Below are 24576 nucleotides of genomic sequence, written 5' to 3'. Positions count from 1 at the left end.
TAAAAAAAAAAAGTAATATATTACACTACATTACAACTCGTTACTTTACTCGTTACTTTACTCGCAGGGCCGGCCCGCCCCTCCCTGCATCCTGAATGTTTTCCTATCTGACCATGGCTGTCCTCTGTCTCCTGCTATCTGTATATTTTGCGCAGTATATCTCTGCTCACGCTGTTGTGTCGGCGTGTTCTCCTGCGTGTTGGCCATGTGTTGCACTGGAACCAGACTTCAGCCGAGCACGTACGAACTGCGCATGCGTGAGTGGCAATAACTCTCCTTACCAGCAGGCGGCGGTCGTGTGTATTCATCATTCAAAACAGGCAACAACCGGAAAACAGAGAAGAAGAACAGAATACGTGATATAAACAAACAACAAATAGCTGTGCGTTAGCTTCACCTTAGTATGTGTTCTTTGCAGGTGTTTGATGAGGTTTGATTATGACTGATTTTAGTAAGTAACGCGTGTCGGGGCAATGTTAGTAACTGTAGTGTGATTACTGAATTATAAAAGTAGCCCGTTACACTACTCCTACCGACAAAAGTAATATTATTACAGTAACGCGTTACACCCAACTCTGGGTCCACACCCACCTGTAACATGTTCACATGGATAGGATACTAAATACATTTGCACCCTTTTAATATGGTGGCCTATGTCCTTATATGTTTCTGTTTTGGTGGTCGTGCCACAACCGTGCATGTATGCACAAATCATAGGTGCGCTATAAAATAGCACTACACCCTGCAATGTGTGTGAAAGACAATAGACTTTACAGCATGTTTTTTGAAGTTGCGTTGGTGTTTGTGTGTTGGTCGTTGACGGCAGTGTGTGCCCCCCCTTTGTAAATGATTGCCCCCCCATTCGATGTGTTCTAGAGCCGACCCTGCTCATGAGCATTTGTCTGATACCATATGTGCGATTGTGACAATTGGTTCCCAAATTTCAGCTAATCAGTTATCTAGCCGATTTTATTGGACCTCATTTGGCTAACTTAAATATTTTAGCAACAAAGAATAAAAAAGTTTTAATTCTGCATGCATTCATGCCCATGCAAGTCAGTGTATGCAGGACTGTCTGTCACTTTTTATAAACATCTAAACATAAACATTTATTAAATACTAATATTTTATTAATGAATTCCAACTTGTAAAATTCCAAATGTATTTCAATATTGTATTTTGGTTTTGACCTTAAAACCTGATAAATGATCCACACTTTAATAACAATTGTGATCCTTTTTCTTTCATTTATCAATTAACAATGTATTTGTTATTTAGTAGGGGCTATATGTTTATAAGGCTTCTTACCTCCTGCACAACGTTTTACTTTCCTAAACTCTTAGTGTCATTTTACTTGTTGTAGGCTATATGCATCTACATGCATGTGTGCAAATAAACACAACACAATATAATATTCTTTCACACTTTTTGAACATGTTAGATAATTGTCCCTCTGTATCATCATTATGTAGTACTGATACAATTTATTTTCTCTGTATAGTAAACAGCTGGTAAGACTGCTTTAGCTCCTGTGGAATACCTTCCTCCAGGTTTTATTTTTGAAAGGCTACACCGGAAGCGGTGCTTTCTAGCTCCATCTTGCTCGCGCGGTGTCGGGATGAGGGAGCGACAGCAGCGGCACCGATTGACTGGAGGAGGAGGAGTCTGTCCCAGCCTGCATCTGGCCCGCTCCCCTCTCTGTCACCCCGGGCCAAACCCGCCCCATCGTCCCTCACTCACTCTCCGCCTGTTCCCCCGTACGGCTCGGCTCGGACACACGCAGGCAGCACTTACGCACAACACACGGACACGCAATGGAGACGGAAGGGAGCCAGAGCAGCCTGTCCAGCACGGACTCCCCCCACGACCCCTGGTAACTAGTAAACTAACTTTAAAAAAACAAAACTTAAATTGGGTATTCTGTAGAGGGACTTTGGTCTGCACCCACACACACACAAATACACGCACCCACAAACACGCGTATATACACACACGCACCCACAAACACAAACACACATATACACACGCACACACACACACACACACACACACACACACACACACACACACACACACACACACACACACACACACACACACACACACACACACACACACACACACACACACACCTCCACACTTCCACACAGAGCGCCTTCATGCAAAATCAGAGATGATACACTCTCAAATTACCTTCAGGATTACTTTCAAAACCTCTTTAACACGTTTGTCTTAGTGTGTATACTCTTCTCTTTTAGACCCCACTAACGAATATGCAAATACGATTTATTTTATTTTTTCCACAGCAAAATGTTCATAGGTGGACTCAGCTGGCAAACAACACAAGGTAAATCTTTTTTTCCACCAGTTGCTAGCTCTAACAAAATGCCACTATGTCTTCAAAAATCCTGGCATGGGTCGGATGGAACTAAAAGAAAGTTATTTGAGAAGCTGTATTTCTTAATAGTCCTGCTTGCGTACATTGAATTTGTTTATTTGTTTTCTAGTTCTTTTACTTTTTAAAAAAAGTTTTTAATTTGGATCCTGCACCAGAATGAATGCACCCATTGAGAACTACCATAGAATGAATGAGTGATTCTTAAAAAGATAATTACAAAGGCTGAATTTGATTAATTGGCTTGTAATAAGGAGTTTCAATTATAATTATTATTAACTTTAAAAAAAAAAATCAGTCTTTATCATTTTAAGTCTGATTGAAAAATGAATGAACTTTCGTGTGGGAAATCTCAGCAGAGTGAAAACGTTGTACGGTGTAAATCTTCATCAAAAAGTTTGCATTTCCTTTTACTTCCTTTAACTTCTTGTTCTATAAATTCACGTCTTCTCCCCACCGTTTTTGGTTTCTCAGAGGGTCTGAAGGAGTACTTCTGCAAGTACGGCGAGGTGAAGGAGTGTATGGTGATGCGAGATCCAGTTACTAAGCGCTCGAGGTGAGAGAGCTGTGCGGTTGAAAGTTATCTGACCTCCGTGATTCCTCTCTGCTCATCATAACGTATCATTACATGTCAACATCGGTTCCTCTGTCATTAATACCCCCCCCCCCCCTCCACCCCTGGTGTCTGCAGAGGGTTTGGATTCGTCACCTTTGTTGATCAGGCCGGTGTGGATAAAGTTTTGGCCCAAACCAGGCACGAGTTGGACTCAAAAACAGTGAGTTCTCTGTATTTACTTTCCACCAGCAGCTAATCCCATTGCTCAGTGTTTAATTAGTGGATTTCCCATTGCTTGTATGTTTACTAAGGTTCCACTACACCAATGTTTTTCTCAAATCATGTCCGCTGCTGCACCTCAGATGTGAGCACTTTACGTGATTCAGTCAGCGGTCGACAGACGAGACACATGGAAGAGTTTGCTCTGCAGGGGAAGAAAATGTCACCCAGTGTCAATTTCCATAAAAACAAGAGGGGAGCGGGACAGGATTGCTCTCAGTGCCACTCTTTGATTTATTCTCTAGGAACTCAAACTTCCTTTCTGCTTTTTTTTTTAACGGTCCCAAGGGATAGAATTGACCCCCAGGAAAAAGAAAAGTTTCTAAATGGAGCAAAAGCAACCTGAAACCATCAAGGTGTGAATTGTGAAAGCAGTTTCCTGTTGATCCTCAGGAAGAATATAACTGTAGCGATGATGAAGCCAGGCCTTTTCACCTATGTGAATGTAACTTTAAAATGCATTAATTGCCTGTGTGTGTGTGTGTGTGTGTGTGTGTGTGTGTGTGTGTGTGTGTGTGTGTGTGTGTGTGTGTGTGTGTGTGTGTGTGTGTGTGTGTGTGTGTGTGTGTGTGTGTGTGTGTGTGTGTGTGTGTGTGTGTGTGTGTGTGTGTGTGTGTGTGTGTGTGTGTGTGTGTGTGTGTGTGTGTGTGTGTGTGTGTGTGTGTGTGTGTGTGTGTGTGTGTCTTTTTGTCAGTAATGAATGTGGGCCGGTCGGGAACAATGTGGCCCGTTGGTCGCCATAGGGACCAACTGCCCCCGCCTCTCTCTCTCCTCTGTGGGAGTGGTGATGGCCGCTGGTTAGTCACTGTATTGAAATGAGGGGAAGCTATTTCTTCTTTCCCCTTTTGTGCTCTGCACGATGCACCTTCCTCCAAATCTTTGGAGGATAAGTGCTGGAAAAGGAAATGGAGAGGGAGGTAAAAAAGCAGTATGTTTGCTGTAGAAATTAAAGGAAATTATTATAGATCGAAAATTAGGAGATGTTAGAAAAGAGAAGACGAACTGAATCTGTGTATTTGTTTTTTGTTGGTTTCCCCAGAGCCATACTGCTATAGTGTCACTTGCAGGCACAACAGCTATGACAAGTAGCGGCATCATGGTTGGACGCCACTAACTCGCCATGGGGTTTGTTTCCATAGTGACCCCCCCCCCCTCCAACATACCCTTCACAGTTGAAGAATGGCTCTGTCACAAAAGAAAAAAGGAAGATAACAATGCACATCGTTTACAATCATTTCTGGGGCACTAAAGAAATCATGGCACAGTAAGTGGAGGCCATGATACTGACAGTTTATCCTCACGCTGCCTCTATTGATGGGAAACTTATAACGTTTATACTAAGACTCAAGAGATGCCGATTCCCCTCTTTTTTAATTTGAGTTTCCTCCTCTTAAGTTGTGTTAAATGTGCGCAGCCTCGTGGGCCGTGGCAGGGCCCCTTGTGGCTGGTTGTGTGTGTCTGTGGTATTTTTTGGTGGGGGCAGCCTCAGAGAGTGTGTGTTTGGCATGGAGAGGGCTCAGTGATCAGCCACAGGGGTTGGATGGTGAGTAGAGTAGGCCTTTTTAGACGGCTCACCCTGCCCCCTCTCCCTCTCCCTTCTCTCATGCTAACAGGTTATCCTGTTAGAGAGGGAGAGAAAAGTTCTCCAGTGGCAACAGAAAGAATGTGCCGTGCTGTGACCGACTGAACCTCTCCGGCACTGGAATTAACAGAGCTTTGCACGGCCCAGAGGCTAAAGAGCAAATACAGTGCTGCAGAGGAATTTATTAGTTCTTATTGTGTTGCAGGACAGATTCCCCTGGTTTTGACCAGTGGATTTTACTGTGATTTACGTAACTGCCCTTTTGGGAGCCCACCCGTCTTCCTGCTATCTGTAAAGTTAGTGACGGCCGATGCTAACTGCACCTTTTGTGGGACAAAGTTTCCATTCAATCGCAGCTCCAAGGTGCACGGCGGAGTGGCTAACAACAAAGTCACTCAGCTCTTTGCCGAGTTGCATCAGGCTCCCGTTAACCATTTCCATGCTGACCTGGAAAGAGGGGAGAGGGGGGAAGGCAGAATAACCCCATTGGTGATTAGTATGGCTCTCCTAACTAATAGGATTGGAGTCAACAAGCTTGAGTTGTTCCTCAGAGATGTTGAGTGCGGCCCAATCGGCGTGTTTCGTTAAGTGTGTTGCCAGCTCAGGCTGTGACAGGCAGCGCGCTCGACCAACTGTTGCAAAGCTGGGATGCAGTTGCTCAAAAGGGGATTGTCCTGATTTCCTAAACCTCTCTTGGAATTACGTTCAGCCTCTTCCCTGTTACCTTGCTGTGAGTACAGCGGGGTCAGGCCACTGACACCTTGAAGCGACTTCACCTGTCTTTATATAGGAGAAAGGTTGTTTTTTTATGTAAAAAAACCCTCCAGACATCTTTTATGACATAGAAAATGCTTAGAAATTATTTATTGTGTCTGATATGGTTCTCCTACAAAAAATGAACAACCTGATTTGCTTCTCCCTCACTTTAAAATCTAGAAGCTACGAATATAATTTACTGTAATGCTGGACACAATATGTATCACACTTCACAAAATAACATATTTTTGTTTTGATTTTCCATGTCACAACTTGCAGACTGTGCAGCGATTGGCTGCCAGACTAGTCACAAATCATGCATGTCAATAACGTTTTTAAAGGAATACTTCATCTACAAAATTACGATTTTATGACTACGACTACTTGACCCGTGTTACCTTGAATTATTCCCAAAAATGTGCCTTTTTCCATGCCTAAATGCTCAACAAAAACATTTAAGTAAATAGTGGCAGTGAATTATATTTAAAAAACTGTTTCAACTTTCACACAACAGTATAATCCTATAAACAGTACTACACTTCATGTGTTTTGGAAGTAGTGAGCATACAACTCATAAATGGGACTTGGATTGTACTGCAAGAGTTGCAAGACATTTTTGAATAGTATTACATTTGTAGTTTTACTTAAATTCTTCAACTCTTTCAAATCTCTATATATATATTTTTATTTTCTTCATCCGCCATGAATCCACGCAAGAGAATGATAGCTTGCTTCATGAATTTTTTTAATGCAAATAGTCATTTGGGGGGCGAAGTACTCCTTTAAACTCAGGTTTTAGGTAAGTACAAAGACTTCCCCCTCAAACAGCCTTATAGTGTCAAACCCTGCACAGTGAAGCTCAAACATCCGGGTAAAGAAAATGTTTTGGAGTGGAGCGGACTTTAAATATTTGACTTTGCTATGATCAACCTTTTTTTTCCTCCACGAAACACTTTACCTGTATAACGTCCACAATTTCCTCCCCATGGATGTGCTGCCATGTGTTTGATTTTGTTTGTTTGTGTGTGTGTCTTGTTTGTTTTTGAATGTGCACAGGAGTGTTGGACATCAGGAGGGTTGGTGACCGGAGGTGACTATCAGAGTAGTCTAGCCACCATAGACACTAAACAGTAGACTCTGCATCTGATCCTCCAGTCTTAGCCTATAGTCTTCTCACTCTGCTCTCTAGAACAAAAGAAGGAAGAAAAAAAGACAAAGCTTGCGGTGATGTCAACTTTTGTGTCTGGTAAACGCATGTGGTTTACCATAGAGGCTCTCTAGCTCTCTACTGTAGTTCAACTCTACCCTCTCATGGTTACGGACTAATCTTAGCGCTGTACTGTCTCACCATCTGTTAGTGTAACAGCAGTACAGCGTGGTGTAGTCTAGTTGTTTTCTAGCTCTATTAGACCAGCATAGACTAATATAGAGGTCTCAAATTCCAGTTTTACAGCCTGTCTATGATTGCATCCTCATGGCATTGTGTGGGTCTCTCTCCAATCGTAACCGTGGTGACATTCAGTGGGCTCCACCACGTTGTGTTTAAATTGTTTTTTTGATCATGTGGTTGTAGTGTTAGGTAGAGGTGGGGGACTAGAGCCTAACGATCCAAACCCAAGTCAGACACACTTGAGGACTTGAGGCTTACTTGACCCTGACAAAAAGACCCGACTTGACTTTGATTTTGTATTCAGGACTTGACACAGATTATTTTGAGAGTTGTTTCTTCGAAAAGAAAAGGCAGCCTGTCTGAGCCTACCAATTTTCTCTATGTATCTATTTGTGAGACACCAAAAGATTCACAACCCTTTATATCTAGGACAAGGTTGACAAGCAGTCCAGAATTGTATATAAAATGTGAGCTAATTTACAATTGATGCATGGTGTTTTATGTATGCCAAGCTTCCCTTTAACTTTTTCTACATAGAAATTATTTAATTAAGTTGTATTACATTGACTTTTGGACGGTTATAAATTGTGGTAGATCATCAGAATTTAATTTGCTTTGACTTGTCTTGCTTGAGTTACAGCAGAGATTTGACTTCTCACCACTAACTTGGGACTTGGGGCTTGAGACTGTGAGGTTAGGATTCATGACCCGCCTGTGACTTGCACGTGCATGACATACTCCCACCTCTGGTGTTAGGATTAATATCAAAAAGTGTTTTTTCCTGGGTGTAAACGTAAGGAGCAGCAGCAGGGCAGAGGACGATCCGGATCACCTGAAAGCGTGCAGGAGGATGAATGATCCCTGTTGTTCAAAACTTCAGAGGGAGGCAAAAACAAACAAACACAAACAAACAAAATGTGGGTGAATCTTGCTGTCAGTGTGGTTCGATTGACAGCTCCCTCTCTCCTCTGTCTCCCTCCTCGGTCCTCTCTCTCTCTTTCGGACACGCTTGTCCTCTCTCTCGCGCGGGGCTCTCCCCACCGAGGTGAGGCGTGTTTGTGATTGTAGAGCCCGTGTGAGATTCCAGGAGATCACATGTCACACGGTGGTGACGAGTAAGGCAGAGGTCCACTGGACATTCCCAGGCCTTCCACCTGAGCACAACTGCAACACACACACACACACACACACACACACACACACACACACACACACACACACACACACACACACACACACACACACACACACACACACACACACACACACACACACACACACACAGGTTTACATGTACATTTCTTACTTCGTTCATATACTGAACTACAAACACAAAGCAAGCATACTTATAAATAATGTCGGGGGGGATAGTGCACACATTCAGATTGATGCACACACACAATATGTTTTCTAATTCTTTATCCAATGGAGAATAGACTGTGGATTTGATGTCCTTCAGATTTTCGTTCACAATAAAAAGTGGTGTCATTCTGTTTTCCAGCGCAACAAGGCCTGAACATCGTAACATCGGTGCTGCAGGGTTTCTGTGGGTCCTTAAAAAGTTTCAAATGTACATTTCTGAAATGTAATCTCAAACTAACTTCGCATCAGATGTTATGATCAAAAGTGTTTTTGTTTCGGTACCAAAGCAGCCAGCCACTGGTTTAGCAGGTGCATTTACTGGAACATTATACTGTATTGTTCAATGTGATAGTGACATGTTAATCTGTCCCTACTGAAAGTATTATTGAACTGGTTGTAAACTAATTTTCATTTATGCCAGTATTACTGTGAAATATTTACTATTTGTTCACTTAAATTGACGTTTTCTAAACCTGCAGAAATCCTGTTGCTTTGATTTAGGATTGGTGCGAGGTCAGGAGGAGGATAGCATGGATATAGGACACCTTCATTATTGAGATGTTAAAGAATGAAAGATGAGTGTGTGATGTTTGATCACACCGAAGGAAGGCTTCTCTTTCATGAAACAACACTAACCCGTCCTCTCTTTCTCTGTATTCTCCCTGCAGATCGACCCAAAGGTGGCTTTCCCTCGCAGAGCTCAGCCCAAGGTGAGTCTAAGAAAGATTCTTCTTGTTTTAGCTAGTTTCATTTCAATCTCTTGTAGGCTAATATGCCTCGTTATCTAAACACGAATCACTAAACCGTTGTGTAAAACATTCACAACTTTAAAGAGACACTGATTATTTTTCAAGTACACTGTGTGCTGATCTTCGTCTGTTTTGTCTCCAATAACAACAATAACAGTGTGAAATAAAAAAGGATATCTTACAGCTTGAAGCAATACAGAGTGCATAAGGAAGGGAAGTGATTAATTGTCATCAATGCCAATTATTGATACTTCTTATTGGTCCGAAATTCTAACCGATATCCTTATTGATTCCTGATTTAAAAAAATGAAGTGACACATGTAATCATTGAATGTGTCTGTGTTATATTAAACATAATTACAATCATTGAAAACTTTTAGGATTTTTTTTCAAGCATCTCCTTTGAAAACAAACTTAATTAATAATAAAACAAAATTAATAAAAAGTAATAAAGCTTCTATAGCACCTTTTATTGAATTATAGCTAATAAGGTGACGTTTTTCCTCATCTAAGCGAGGTTCTAACGAGAAGATAATGACTTTTGTACTTCTGGGGGCAGTGTTGTTGAAGTGTAGTAAAGATTACAGCAACAGTGAGCACTACTGTGTCACTGAGTCATAGACATTTGACACTTATAATGCAACATATCTATTCCAAAGTATTAGAGTAGTGTTCTGTAGGGTTATAACCAACAATAATGTTCATTGTCCATTCATCTACCAATAAATCATTTGATCGATAAAATGTCAAAAAAAGTAAATTCCAGTTTTTCAAATCCAAGTTGGCGTCTTGTTTTGTCAGTGCAACACCCAAAGATATTCTGTTCAGTGTTAAACAAAAAGAGAAAAGCAGGATGTTTCCATATTTAAGGTTGAAAACAAAATGTTCTCAAGTTTTGCATAAACAAATACTTCTATCATTAATCCATTATAGAAATAGTTTCTGATTATTTGATCGATTGTTTCACCCCCATGAGAGTGACTTACAACTGTGTATAATTTACAGTGTCTTTAAGAATATAAATCACATTTCAGACCATTTTGAGCTTCTGTCCTAGTAGATATATTATTAAACCAAAAATGTAAAAACTAGAATACAGTAGGAAAACAAATGTAAAATGTGTGCCTTTCCTCTTACAGTTAGTGACTCGAACCAAGAAGATCTTTGTGGGCGGTCTGTCCGTGAACACGACCATCGAGGACGTGAAACAGTACTTCGACCAGTTTGGGAAGGTGAGTGATGTTTAGAAGAGGTAAAACGGAGGTAAAACTGTCACACTGCGGTGGGAAAGAAGAGCAATATTGATCCGAGTGGATGAGGATAATGTTTGTCGGGTTATAACAGACAATTACAAAAAAACAGCTTAGAAACACACAAAATGGTACCACATCCCACCGGCTCAAGCGAGTTATTCAACAGAAATTCTCTGAGAAAAACTTTGTAGTCGGGCGACCGCCTTGAAGTGAAGGGGTTACTGCGAGGAGGAGGAGGAGGAGGAGGAGGAGGAGGAGGAGGAGGAGGAGGAGGAGGAGGAGGCTTGGAGAGGGAAGGGAAAAATAACGAGGCTGAGAGGCTCCGGGAGCAGCAGGCGAAGTTAGGGGGACGAGAGGGGAGGGGGGAAGAAAAGTTTTGTAGTGAGTGTGTGGTGATGGTGAGGAAGGAGGAGGGATTATCAGAATCTGAATTAATCTGATGTAACAGCTGCTCCTACCCACAACCCCCTCCTGGCCCGTTACCGTGGTGACCCGGCTTGCCCATTGTCCCCGAGTAATTCTGCGGGTAAGGGGTTTTTGTTCTGAAGGAGGAGGGATGAGGTGGTGTTTGGGGGTGTTAGTACGAGTGTGTGTGAGTGTGTGTGTCGGGTGGGGGTCCAACTCACCCCCAATAACTGCGACTTAAGCTCCAAAACCGGCAAACTTCTTCATCTCATCTTCATGCATTTTATGTTTTTTTTTTAAATTTCCTAAATAAAGTTTTTTTTCCAAGTTTTTGAGGCAGAGAATAGATGATGGGCTGACAAAGGTTCCGACATGCAAGGGAGGCCTGATTGAGAGAGGCTTGCGGAGGCATACGAGAGGGAACTGGGGCAAAGATGGGGTTTTGAGGGAGGGGGGTTACGGGGGCCATTATGCCTCCATACAAAGCTGGGCAAATATTTTGTTAGTTTGTTCAGAAGTTATCTGCATACTGGAAGTTTCTGGATTGTTCACACGCTCCTAAATTTGTCTTTAAACGTAAAAATAAACATCAATGATAATATGTGTGCAAGGGGAGTAGTGCTGCACCTCAATACTATTTATATTGTCGATTAACTGGTTAGTTTCTTGGTTTATAAAATATCAGAAACAGGTGTTTTTCCAAGCCCTAGTAGCATTATCAAATGGGTTTTTATGCCCACATCTTAAGTATATTCACATAACTGTCATATAGGAGTAAATAGACAGGAACAAATACATTTAACAAGCTGAAATCAGAGAATTTTGACTTTTCTGGTTCTTAAAAAAACATTTTAACTGATAATTGATTCTCCAAACCCTGCAACGACTTAATTGAATGTGTTGTTTTGTTCACAACTTATTAGTATGTGAATATTCTGTAGTAGAACAGTAAACCATATTTAGCCTTTTTTTTATTATTATTATTATGTAAACTACTACTAGATTCTCAAAGCAAAGTTACAGTATAATTTAATAGTTCACAACCATATTGATTATTCTTTGCACTCTACAAGTGAGGTTTGGTTGATCTTGTAGGAAACAAATGATACAAATAAATACATCCTAAAACGTTTTACAGTATAACGCAGGTGCACAATCTTCACCTCCAGCCTTTGAAACTTTTCAAAGTCAAACGATAAGGTTCAGTTTTAGCCGCCGCGTTTCCGACTGCTGTGACACTTTATTTTCAGTGCCAAAGGTTTGGCCTCGAGTTTCGCCGTGCTCCCTCCTCAATCATAACGTCTAGATGAATTTTGCCGAGAGAGATATCGAGGGATGGACGGTGAAATGTGGGCTCCAGCCATCCATGGAAGTTCCTGATTAGACTGCCTCACTGGACCTTTTGTGTCCCGTCCTGGGGAGGACAAAGGAGCGCGGAGAGGGATGGGCAGGGGATAACAGGGAAGATGAGAGGTGGGAAAAAAAAGAATAAGAGGGAATATTGTCTGGCGGGATTGTCCTAGTGTTTAAAATATCAACCAATGATGTGCAATTAACTCAATGCACAGTGTTTAATGCAAACCACGGGCGTTGTTGAGATGTTTTGATTGCATCCTCCAGGGGGATAGGTTGTTCACGATGGGATTGAGTTTCCTCTGTCAGCTCAAATGTAAATCTCTAGCATGAATCACAAAGTGCATTCTTCACTTTTGCTCCTTACAATTGCTTGTTTAAAAATGTGGCAACCTTAGAACGTTTTAAATCGCGTTTCTGCAGAGATAGAGCCGACCATTTTGCAGGTCTTGTTCAAATGTCAGGCTCGGAGGAAGCAGTGACTTACTTGAGAGGCATCAGAGTAACAGGTCCCCTTTCACACTGACACTCCTCACTCACCTTTGACCTTTCTGTAGGAAAACTGCCCTTGGGGGTCCACACTCGCACACTCACGCTCTGCTACTATGACAAATTATTCAGTGGACTATATCCAGTAAACTTATTATAGACCGAGAGCACAGATTAATTTACCAAATGTTTTTTCGGGACCTCTGTGTGCGGACTGGAGCATAAACATGTCAGCTTTTTACAAGAGAGAGGGGGGGAGAAGAGAAAAAAATAACTGCTGATAGTAGGTCAACTTTGACATAAGAAACTGTGTGTGTGTGAGGAATAGACACCTGTGTCTTCGCTCTATAAAGGGAGGCTGGGCCGGAGGGAGAGGTCAAAGGGAGAAGAGGAGGAGGAATTATGGCTGACTGTGCCAACAAACAAAGCCTGCAGGCCTCTTTGTTCTGCCTCTTCTTTTGTCTCTCTTCTTTCTCCTCCCTTTCCACTTTGACCCAATCTTTTATTTTTTTCTCCTCTCCTCTCTTACAGGACTCTGTGTGCTCTCTCTTTCACCATATCTCCACCTGTCGCTATTCCTCTTGCTATCAGCTCTCCCCTCTCATCGAGTCTCCACCTGCCCACACAGGATTCACCTTCCCGCTCGTGACTGGCTCCTTTTTTTCTTTTTCTGTGCCTTTTCTCTCTTTGCGGCACTCTTTGTCTCACTGGCACTCTCCCACTATTCATAAAGCATATTTGATGTTGGCTCTTTTATATGGACTTTTTGTACAGTTGCCATGGGAATGTCAAACTTTGGAGTGGAGAAAGGCTCACTGTGAGAGGGATTTTGACCAGGGCAGCAAACACAATTTCCAACTTTTCATACCACCCATTATGTCTGTTAGTCATATACAGCTGCAGGGATTGTTGTACAGTATTTCTTCATATTTCCCTCCTCCTTGTAACCTGTCGCTCAGCCCCCTCCCTTCCTCCTCCTCCCCCTCCTTTCTGTCCATCTGTTGCTGAGCCTCCCGGTGGAACTTGAGAAGGGCTGAGGTCAGGCAATATGTCGCGTGGCAAGAGACAGAGTGCCGCTTTTTAAAAAAAACTGTTGTTTGTCTCCCCTCAGGTCGACGATGCCATGCTCATGTTCGACAAGACCACCAACAGACACAGAGGTGAGTCAGGGGGACCCGACTTCCTGTTACCTGCGTCTGTCCTTCTCTCTTCGTCGATTTGCTCCTCTTCCTCCAGTCCTTCCAGGGTATCTATTGATCCCCCTCCACCCCCTGCAGGCCTCCTTCCTGTGGGCTGAGCTGGAGGAGAGGAACGGGGCTAGTCTAATTAGCCAGTCGGTTAATCTGGATCAGGATAAAGCCTCCTTAAGCACCTCCTCCCCACCCTGGGACTGATCGATTATGACAGCCTACCAGCTTTGCCCCGGCCTTCTGGCCAGGAAGGGGAGGAAGCAAGGATGAGTGCAGAGTAGCAGAATTGAAATAGGGTAAAGGGGGGCTAACGTGTTAAGCGGCTATTAAAGCGCTGATTACTAGAGACTATTAGCTGTACTGCTGCACAGAAAGGCCCTACTGTCTAAATCCACTGTACTGAGTCAAGTTCTCTTACTAATAAACTCTGGAAGGGCAATGTATTTGAGATTAGATATTGTCATTGTCCCGAGGGTTTATAAACAAACATGTGGAAGCAGCTTTCAGCTTCTATGCTCCACAAATCTAGAATACACCTCTAAAGCATCTGAAATCTGCCCCAACTTCCCCTACTGCTTTTCCGAAGTCCTTTAAAGACATTTCACTGCTATACTTCTGCACTTCTTGCAAAATCTGCCGTATTTCCAATTTCTCTCTTTTTTATAACCATGTCATTTGTTTTGTGTGTTAGTGCTTTTAAAATGAACTCTTAATTGCCCTTGTGTCTGAGATGAGCTTTATACATAAACTTAGTATCTTTCCCTGATTTTAAATGACATGCATGTCAGTAAACTGATTTAGCTGCCCATACTGTGCTAGCTGTTCTATTATTAGTTATTTGGATAATATATTCACATAAGATTATGTATCAAGAATTTCATTGTGTAAATATTTTGTGAAGGCCCCAATAGTCAACTGAACAATATGTAGGTCGAGGTATTCAATAAAATGTATCGTAATGTTTGATTTTCTCTTTATTGCTTCACCATATTATATTTTCCTCGCTAGGGTTCGGATTTGTGACGTTTGAAAACGAGGATGTGGTCGAGAAAGTCTGCGAGATCCACTTCCATGAGATCAACAACAAAATGGTTAGCATATTACAAGAACAAGCACTCTAATAGCACCATATTGTGTAGATGCTCGAGGCACTGATTTCTGTTTTTGTTTGGAAACAGGTGGAGTGTAAGAAAGCTCAGCCCAAGGAGGTGATGTCCCCCACGGGCTCAGCCAGGGGGCGCTCTCGTGTGATGCCCTATGGGATGGACGCCTTCATGCTGGGCATCGGTATGCTAGGTAAGCTAGTATTGATCGTCACAGGAAAGATGAGCGGCTGCATACAATAAGTATTCCTGCACTAAGGCCGCAGCTGTTTCAAAGGTCACACGGGGCCTCATGGGGGGGAAACTGACCGCTCCCACCCTCCGCCATGCAGCCCCGATTATTAAGACCTCAGTGACGTAGAAATAAAAAGCCTACTGCTTCCTAAAAACTGATATACGTAGTGATTTATAGTTGTAATTACTTGCTGCTAAACATACTATATTGAAACTAGTCAGTAGTTGGATACATTAGAGCAGGGTTAATATCAATAAAACAAAATATGTTCTTCAAAATATTTGTTTCAATAACTAAGATAAACTGAAAAGTTCCATATAATCTAACCACTAAAATAAATCCTTTAATATCAACAGTTTTCTTATAACTTAAATATTCAAGGGTTAATTTGACGACGATAAAACTAAAATGTCCCATACTTTAGTCAACTAAATCTTAAAAATAAACTAAAATGTTAACAAAAACAAATATTGCTGACAGAATTTAAAATACTTTTCCCCATCAAATTATCTTTTTGTTATGAAAGTTTATATTTCTCCTTTTGATCAGTAATTAAGTATTCTACTTCCATAACATGTTGGCACATACAAGTGATGACAAGTAGTTACATTTCCCATAATGCAACCCTTCAAACCTCCTTATTCCTATTTGAAGCAGGCTTTTCTGTTAAAAATTATCTTGGTCTCTTTCCCATACCAGGATCATGGTACCACCTACTGTTTAATCTGAGAACGGCACCTTTCTCTTCAGCATTTCATTGCTTTCAATAGATATGTTAAGCGTTTTTAAATACTTAATTAGTTACGCAATCTTTCAGTAGTTATGATCTTGGATCACAGGTTTTGGTCTTGTTTTAATGTTACAAGTTCACACACTGAACTTTTTTTGAATGTTGCTCTTTCTTTCTCTTTCAGTTCTTGATGTTGTGATATCTAACAGTGTTTTCTTTTTTTTTCTTTCTCAGGTTATCCAGGTTTCCAGACGGCCACCTACACCAGCCGGAGCTACGCTGGCATCACTCCTGGATATACCTTCCAGTATCCGGGTAAACACACACATTTTCTGCTCCTCATTCACATGTTTTTATCAGATTATTTAAGAAACAGAAACACAGCCATATTTAGTTAGCAGGTGCATGTTGATTATTAAAGGTGACATGTCATGCTTTTCCGGTTATTACCCGTCCCCTTGTGTGTTATGAAGGTTTTTATGCATGTAAACGGTGTGCAGAGTCAAAACTCTCAAAGTACACCCTGTAGCGAGTAAAACTCTAACACAGAGAAGAACTCCCCAAAACGCCTCGTTGGTGAAACGTCATCATCCATTTGATTCTTCCGGGTACATCAGGACGTCATGTTGTAACCGGAACGAAATGGACCAATCCGTGGAGCCGTTACGTTAAGTGCGCGGAGCCGTTACGTTAAGCCCCCGCTGATTGGTCCAAATTGACCAATCCACGGACTTCCTCACACACACACGCAGCTCAGCTGATGTCTCCTCCGGGCTGCTGCTGATAACAGACAGTTGGGATCGCGGCGAAATTCTCTCTGCAGACCCATTCTCACAGCGTTTATCAACCTTTTTCTTACTCAATATCAAGCCACACTTATTGTTTTTACTTCGGCTGTGACTTTGTGTGTGCTCAGGGTGAGTTTGGCTGTGTTTCGCTGTGTATCGCTAAACAAGGAAATCACACCTCCACGGAGCTCAGCGCGATTCACAACGTGAAACAATCGGACGTTGTGAATCACCCCGAGCACACACAAAGTCTCAGCCGAAGTAAAAACAATAAGTGTGGCTTGATATTGAGAAGAAAAAGGTTGATGAACGCTGTGAGAATGCGATCGCAACTGTCTGTTATCAGCAGCAGCCCGGAGGAGACATCAGCTGAGCTGCGTGTGTGTGTGAGGAAGTCTGTGGATTGGTCAATCGGAGCACACTGGGCTCACAGGGAGGGGGGCAAGAGCTCCAACGAGCCGTTTAGTGGAGAGAGTGAATACACGTAGTTTACAGAGATGCTGTATGCGAAACAATGTGAGTTTGGAAAATTGCAGAGTATTTTTCTATTGTAATATCCCTCAACAATGGTATTATGATCAGTAGAAAGGACCATGACATGTGACCTTTAAGACTTAAAGGTACATAAAAGTGCTAGATTTGGATTCAGTTTGCCTGAAATCCTCCTTGTGTCCCTTGAAACGTACAGTATACATACCCATACATACACTGTGTTAAGGGTATAGAAAGGAATGAAAGTTGTGCTTGTTGTAGGTAAATAATCCTAAATGACATGCATCAATGTCTTTTTTTCTTTGCTGCAGAATCTAACAAATACTGATGTTAAAAATCACGTATTCTTGTAAGCTAGATGTGACATCCCATGTCTTTTAAACCCATGCACACATAAAAAAAAAAGTCATCAGCCTTGCATCACCAGCACTTTTAGGCACTGCGATGTTTTGAGTTAAATGCTAACAGCTACACGCTAGCAGGTCATATTTAAAAAGATCACAGTTTAGCATGTTAGCATGCTAATATTTGCTATCGATCTGGTTCAAATTAGTGATGGAGGATCCAATATAATCAAAGAAAAGAGAAAACATTGTTCCTTCAAAACTATTTTTGAAATTCCCATGGCACGATTGTGTCCCATTTTCTGTCAAGCACTGAAAAACAAGAGCACCTAAACATGATTAATTAAGCACTTTGAAGTAAAAGTCCGCTGTGTTGACCTGACAGTAGACGTCGGAAATACAGACATGTGTCCATAGAAACCCAAAAAACTGCTTGTAAATATCAAGGACTGGAGTAGTTTAGCTTAATGTGTGTGTGTGTGTGTGTGTGTGTGTGTGTGTGTGTGTGTGTGTGTGTGTGTGTGTGTGTGTGTGTGTGTGTGTGTGTGTGTGTGTGTGTGTGTGTGTGTGTGTGTGTGTGTGTGTGTGTGTGTGTGTGTGTGTGTGTGTGTGTGTGTGTGTGTGTGTGTGTGTGTGTGTGTGTGTGTGTGTGTGTGTGTGTGTGTGTTTCGTATGCATGTTAGCATGGCAGTGTATGATATGAATCTTTCAGTTAATCCAAAAGTAGATGCTTTGCATATTAATGTTGATTGTAAGACACAATTGTAACATTTGCTGTATTTCTTGCCATTTAATACGGATTTTTTAACACCACTTTATTGAATATAAAGCATTTTTCCATCCTTTAATTCCTGTTTGCATCCCTTAAAGCTTGTGTATTCCAATATGTGCTCTCTCCATATGGCGTGTCGAGGTGATTTCCTCCCTCTATGTGTGTGTTTGGTTGGTGTGTGTCTCAACAGCGCTCTGATGTTTCTGTTTTAGAGTTCCACTTAGAGAGGACTCCCCTTCTGACTTCACCCCATCCCCCTGAGCTCACAGGTCAGTCCGTCCCTCCCCTGGATTTTACAAGCAGCATGTTGTCAGTCTGCTACACTTCACTCTCCGGTCTGCATGTTTGTGTTTGACAGTCCTCCTCGCTCTCTGAAGGCAGGAGGGCTGACAGTAGTGAGGAAGGTTTCACTTTAACGCCTCGCGGCAGTGACCTCAACTTTCTTTGTCATCATAACAAACACTCTCTGCTTGCATGTACAATAATAACATATGCAGTGACGTATCTGCCACTACATTATAACACCACTCCTAACAGTTTTTACATTCATTATTTATCCATCTTTGTTTCTTGTAGTTTATTGTTTAACCTGCCCATTCTGCTGCACTGTTAGTATAACTATGTTTATTGTATATTTTGTAACTCTGGCACAAGACTTTCCTTGGGGATAAATACATCTTATCTTACCTTATCTTATGATCAACATCTGAATGAGGTCACTGAACTAAGTTGTGTTATTAGTTAGATTTTATGTGTTTGTACTGCAAGACATCTAACTCAGATCTTTGCCCCTTTGTCTCTTTAGCCATTCCTCTGACAGCATATGGACCAATGGCAGCAGCAGCAGCGGCAGCAGCAGTAGTTAGAGGTATGCAATAATAATCGACACATACAAATAATTAGGGGCCTCTTGAATAATTTTTTTTCTTTCATGAAACACTACTGAAAATCGCAATAAGATTGTTATGGGGAATTATTTTGGCCGTGGTCTGGTGAAAATCTGATGTTGTGTCAACCCTAATTGGGTTTTAATAACACATAACATAACACAGCGAATAAGTCGTGACACATAAGGTTATTATAAAACATTACATGTTATTTAGCTGGTGTTTCATCCAAAGCAACTTACATACACTTTAACAGCGTATAATACATGCCTACAGGAGCAATCTGGGGTTCAGTATTTTGCCCTGTGGGATCAAACCACTGACCCTCTGATTTGGAGATGAGTGCATTTGACGCCTGAACCACAGCCTCCTCTAATATCAAATAGAAAAATGCACAGTAGAAAATATTAACTATTTTTCTACATGTTCATATGTACTCCCATTTAAAAAGATGGTTACATACACACACCTGTCAAGAAAATCTGAAAGTTGTTTTATTTGACTTTTAGGCTCTACCCCGTCTCGTACAGCTGGATTTTTAGGTACGAGCAGCCCGGGGCCGATGGCCGACCTTTATGGGAGTGGTCAGGAGTCGGCAGTCAGCAGTTACCTCAGCGCCGCAAGCCCCGCCCCCAACGCTGGATTCGGCCACGGTTTGGGGGTAAGACAAGAAAACCTCTCTAATGTTTAGTCTAGGAACTTCCAGCTTTGTGTTAGACACGTTTCTGTCCCTTTTTCAAATTGTTTAGGGCATAAGATTACATATTATAGGTTATTATGTAGTTCTGGTACATCATGCCATGTTGCTGTTCACCTTTAATATTATATTTAAGTATCTAAAGGCAATTGTTTAACATGATGGGAAATAGACTTGTTTGCGTTCTTGCTAAATGTAAAAGTAAGAAGTAAGCTATGCTAAAATTGCTTTTTTAGTTTTACATTCAAAGCTTCTTTTAAAGATTTTTAATGAAGCTTTGAAACAAAAAAATACATCTTCAAACAAAAAGTGGTTTAATCAAATAAAATGTTTACTCTCTTTCTTAAGTTGACATTGAATGCTTCCAAACTGGCCTTTTCTTGGCATTTCTCTATAGTTGTTGTTAGGATTAAAGTGATTAAGTGCCATCAAATGCAGATTTTTTATGACGTCAGAGCTGAGATAGATTATTTGTTGTTGGGTTTATATAAATGCAATTGTAGGTGCTTCTAGATTGCTTTAAACCACCCTGTTAATACAGGTGTTTGTCTCCCTTTGTGTGCAGCAACCAGGAGACAAAAAAGTGAAATAGGTGTTTTTCAAAGGCTCAACGCCAACAAATCTGAATTAAAGCAGAGTATTTTGTTGTATATAAACAGGTCATCCCAACACCCCTGAAATATATATAATACAAATAGTAGAATACTATGATATTAGTGTAGCCTAAGATTTATCTGTAGCTGTGCAGCAATACTGAGGTTAAACATGATGAATACACTTTTAATCCCTTTATTTCCCCAAAAATATTTGCTCTAAAGTTGTCGTCAGCATTAATACTGTTTTTTGTTGTTGTATCTACCACCATGTGAAAAAAAAGAACATTACTTGCATATTTTACCAATATCAATGTCTGTCTATGTTTGCATTTGTGTGCCTTATTTGTATTTGTGAAATGTGTGACCTTGTTCTAAAGTTGCATGAGAAATAGTGGATGAAAACTCATATATTGATGTACCTGTGTTTCTCAGCTGTGTGCCGTCATGACTCCGGGTGTGTGCAGTTATTCTTTCAACAAAACACTGTAGCAGCTCACTTCAGTAAATTCAGATTTTCCTAAAAAAAAAAAGTTGAAACTGTAGTCTGAGAACAACATTTTAAAACTTGTATTCTTGCTCCCACAGGGCCCTTTGATCGCTACGGCCTTCACTAACGGCTATCACTGAGACGTGAGTCATCATCTTGTTCTTACATTATATTTCATTTACCCAAAGCGGCTTAGGGTAGGTGCAATCAACCATTAGGACACATATTCAGGAAAGCAAAAATCCAGCATGTACATAAGATTCAAATTAACCCAATGATTAAAGTGTAGTTGCATTCAAGTAACCCAAATATTTGTTAGTGCTACAGACAGATATCAGAAGGTTCTTTAGATTTTATTTCCAAGTTGTGGTCCAAACCACTTGGTTTGCAGTCTGGGACAGAGGATGTGTAAACTCTTTTTGCCGTTCTGATATCAATGTGTAGCTCATTACATCAAATAAGACTTATTTAAAACATATAAGACTGCCCTATCGGGACTCACCTGGGATTAGGGTGGGGCAATATGGAGAAAATCAATTGCCACAATATTCCTGATCAAATATCTCGATATGTGTATTGCAACGATATTGTAGGATTGAGCCATAGTGCTTAGGGCTATACAATATGATAACGTCGATGTTCTGATATGAGACGAGATACCATCTTATATTTTGGTTGTCAGAATGTCTCAATACAGCATTACTGTTTTCTTTTTCTCAATTAAAATGGGACATTTCAGTAAAGTGATACTTCCACACTAAGCATTTACATTCAAATCGCTGATAATTTTGTATTAAAAACTAAATATTTTAAGAAAGCATCAATAGTCTACCCTATACCTCGATATAGAGGTATTTTGTCAACATTTTTCTGAATTTTTTTTCATGATCAGAAATCTAGTCTGTCTCATATCAAGATATTTGTATAATAATTATGTAATGCACAGCGCTACCTGGGAATAATTTGAGTGTTTTTTTGGTGCAGAGCTGCAGACAAAGAGCTGGTGGGAGTTGAAGCTGCTCTGGAGCTGATCTGCCCAGGTCTCTGCCCCCCTGTCGGGCGGAGCAGCTGAACTTCCACCCGGTGTCAGCCTGCCACCCTGCTGACGCCTCACTAAACTCCACCTCCTGAGGGGAAAAAAGAAAAAAACTTCATAAAAGGAGCGAAAAGTCACTTAATGTAATAGCAACACATACAGATGCTGTATTTTTTTAGTCTTTTTTTTTTCTGTTGTTATGTTTCACCTTACTGTTTTTGTTGTTGTGATGGTTGTTTCTTTATCTGTTTTGTTTTATTGGGTTGTATTTGAACCTGATCTATCTGAGATAAGAGGAGAAAAAATAAATCTCCAGGATCTGTAATTTGTACTGGAAAAACTGTATATTTGTCAGTAGTTCATACTGAATTTTAACAAAACATTTGTGATTAATACTATTTCTTGAAAATGTGTCACAAAGTGTATATCTTGGTAGGTGTTTAACAAAGACTTGTTACACTAATAATGGTCAAATGTCATTAGTTGCAGTTACATATTAGGCCTACATGAGCTGTATAATTGTAAAATATTGTAAATACGACTCTGGTTTGGGGGGGGGGCTCCGCTAAAGTTTGTTTTGTGGGAGGTGGGAGGCTTTTTGAGGAATAATAATACGATTGCTTTTTTCATCAAAGCGTATGTGTTGGAAAGCTTGACTGTTACGTATCATAGTTTCACATGAAGGTCAAAAACATGTCAGTATGTTTGTCAATATTAAACCAGCCACATACTGTATTTCTCTCCAGGCATTTTATAAAGGATGTGTCATTTCAATCTGTGTTAAAACACCTTGAGTTCAGCAGGAGAGAGGCTGCAACAACACTTTTACTTTTTGGGGATGCGTGTGAAAATGCTCCTCTTTCAGAAGGGGAAATTAAAACGTGCTGATTTATTACTTTGTCATATTGCTGTTTTAACTGTGATTTTCAATATGTGATGATTGTTTGTGAAGGAAAATGAAGGAGTAGTGTGCAGGAGCGGTCGAGCAGAGCGAAATCTGTATTGACTGCTCCGCTCTGCAGGTTGTGTTGATGTTTGCGTGACATATGGTCTTATACACATTGGTTTCCAATGTGCCATGTGCTGTTTTATTGGGGCGGATGGTACCTCAGTTTCAAATGTGAAATTGTAATCTGACTTTTTTGTATTATTACATTAACATCAAGTGTGGATGGTTGCACCTTTTTAGAAGGTGGCTTTCCTACAGGAAAGGAGGGGGTCTAATTAACTCATCTACCCTCAAATCAATCACTACATATCCACTGGATGTCACAGACTGTAGCAATGTGACAGCTTTTTTTAGACCAAAACCATTATGTTCAGAGCTACTAGGACTTTGCACTGGCCGATCACGATACATGTGTTTTCCTTCGAACGTTAGAAGCGTAAGAACAAAGCACTCTCGATCTACGAAGTACCAGGTTTCTCATTTTGATACACTCGCTCACACTGCTGCGGGCTACCACGGTAGTTCATACTTTGATGCTGTTTTCACTGAAAAATAACAATCTTGTCAACACTGTAACATTTTTTGATTTTCTTTTTCCTGTCATGTTTATTCCTTTGAAAAAAAAACCTTTTTAAAATTCCTAATAAATTATTTTAAAACATTCCATTCATGCGTACTGTTTGACCTTTTTGAACTTTTTTGCTCTTAATGTGTACTCGATATATATTCAAACTATACTAAATAAAACATATCTCACATATTGGTGCAAAATTATAAATAATGTCTATGAATTATTTATATATTTCTAATTAAAATCAAATTTACTACACGTTTTTCAATGAAAAAATACTTATTTGTAAAAAAAAGTAAATTTTAAAACTTAAATAAAATGTTACTAAATTATTGAAAACCTTTCTTAAACTACATTTTCTATTAAAATACTAATTTTCCACATTATAAAAGAGAACTAAATAAAGGAATTATTATACTTCAAAGAAACCAATATACATTTGTACTAAATTATAATCATATATTTTCTACGATATAAAACCCACCTATATTTTCCATTTGTTCCCCTTTTTTCTGACACTGTTTCAAAGCACCAGCAGGACTCCCTCAGTCTCTGCAGGCTGATTTCTCTCTTCCATCATCACTGCTCCACTGCCTCCACCTCCTCTCCCCCAGTCTCTCACCCCTGGTGCCTCACCCCGTGCCTCGCCTCCACGCTCTCAATGTCCCGGCGGCCGGTCATGAGGTCCTCGCTGTATGGGAGCGCCAACCATGTGAAATATGGGGAGGCTCCGATGATCCCCCCTCTGAGGGACTGCCTCTGCCTCACCATGTTCACCTGTTTCTGGAAACAGGTGTTTGTAACTGTGCTGTTAACATCCCAATGTCCCCGCACATCGTGGAATAAAATATATTTGTTGCTTATCTGTTCACTTGTTCAAGAAAGAAGAACAATTTAAACAAAGATACACAGACTTATTCTATTCTATTCTAAATGACAGGGTTTCGAAAGATACCAAATAGTTAATTTGGGGAGGGATCTATTTAAATTATGCACAATTTTCATTTCATGCATTGGGAAGACATCAGAAACATTGAGTTGTATTTCAAAACAATAATTATAAGGGCTAAAGGTCTTCAAAAGTCAGTAGATGTATTATTATTACTGGTAATCATCAATCCAAAAGGGAA

General features: G+C 40.6%; 1 protein-coding gene across 5 annotated transcripts; it reads left to right on the top strand.

Moving 5' to 3' along the window:
- The first annotated feature begins 1632 nt into the window (after positions 1–1632).
- On the top strand, positions 1633–23539 carry msi1b (musashi RNA binding protein 1b). Of its 5 annotated transcripts, none has more exons than XR_004552805.2 (16): positions 1633–1873; positions 2307–2347; positions 2870–2951; positions 3087–3171; positions 8989–9030; positions 10209–10301; positions 13681–13729; positions 14768–14850; positions 14938–15055; positions 16062–16142; positions 18436–18492; positions 19029–19091; positions 19641–19771; positions 20836–20904; positions 20989–21033; positions 21875–23539. XR_004552805.2 is itself a non-coding variant. In XM_034091679.2 (16 exons), the coding sequence occupies exons 1-15, from the start codon at positions 1815–1817 to the stop codon at positions 21015–21017; spliced, it is 1056 nt and encodes a 351-aa protein (XP_033947570.1). In that variant the 5' UTR covers positions 1634–1814; the 3' UTR covers positions 21018–21033; positions 21875–23539. The 5 variants fall into 5 exon arrangements, 3 of the variants coding, with proteins under 3 accessions (XP_033947571.1, XP_033947570.1, XP_033947572.1); XR_004552804.2 differs by having other exon boundaries at positions 19620–19771; XM_034091679.2 differs by having other exon boundaries at positions 1634–1873; positions 19620–19771; positions 20836–20857.
- The last annotated feature ends 1037 nt before the right edge of the window (positions 23540–24576 follow it).

This window comes from Pseudochaenichthys georgianus, chromosome 9 (genome assembly GCF_902827115.2).
Source record: "Pseudochaenichthys georgianus chromosome 9, fPseGeo1.2, whole genome shotgun sequence".
Lineage (NCBI taxonomy): Eukaryota > Metazoa > Chordata > Actinopteri > Perciformes > Channichthyidae > Pseudochaenichthys > Pseudochaenichthys georgianus.
The sequence above is the reverse complement of the archived record's forward strand: the minus strand, read 5'-3'. Positions and strand labels throughout refer to the sequence as shown.

Excerpts from the sequence above, each read along its gene's own strand:
- msi1b (XM_034091679.2), top strand. The coding sequence starts at position 1,815 with ATGGAGACGGAAGGGAGCCAGAGCAGCCTGTCCAGCACGGACTCCCCC. Across the intron at positions 9,031-10,208 it reads CTCGCAGAGCTCAGCCCAAG|TTAGTGACTCGAACCAAGAA; the intron begins GTGAGTCTAAGA and ends TTCCTCTTACAG. Across the intron at positions 14,851-14,937 it reads ATGAGATCAACAACAAAATG|GTGGAGTGTAAGAAAGCTCA; the intron begins GTTAGCATATTA and ends GTTTGGAAACAG.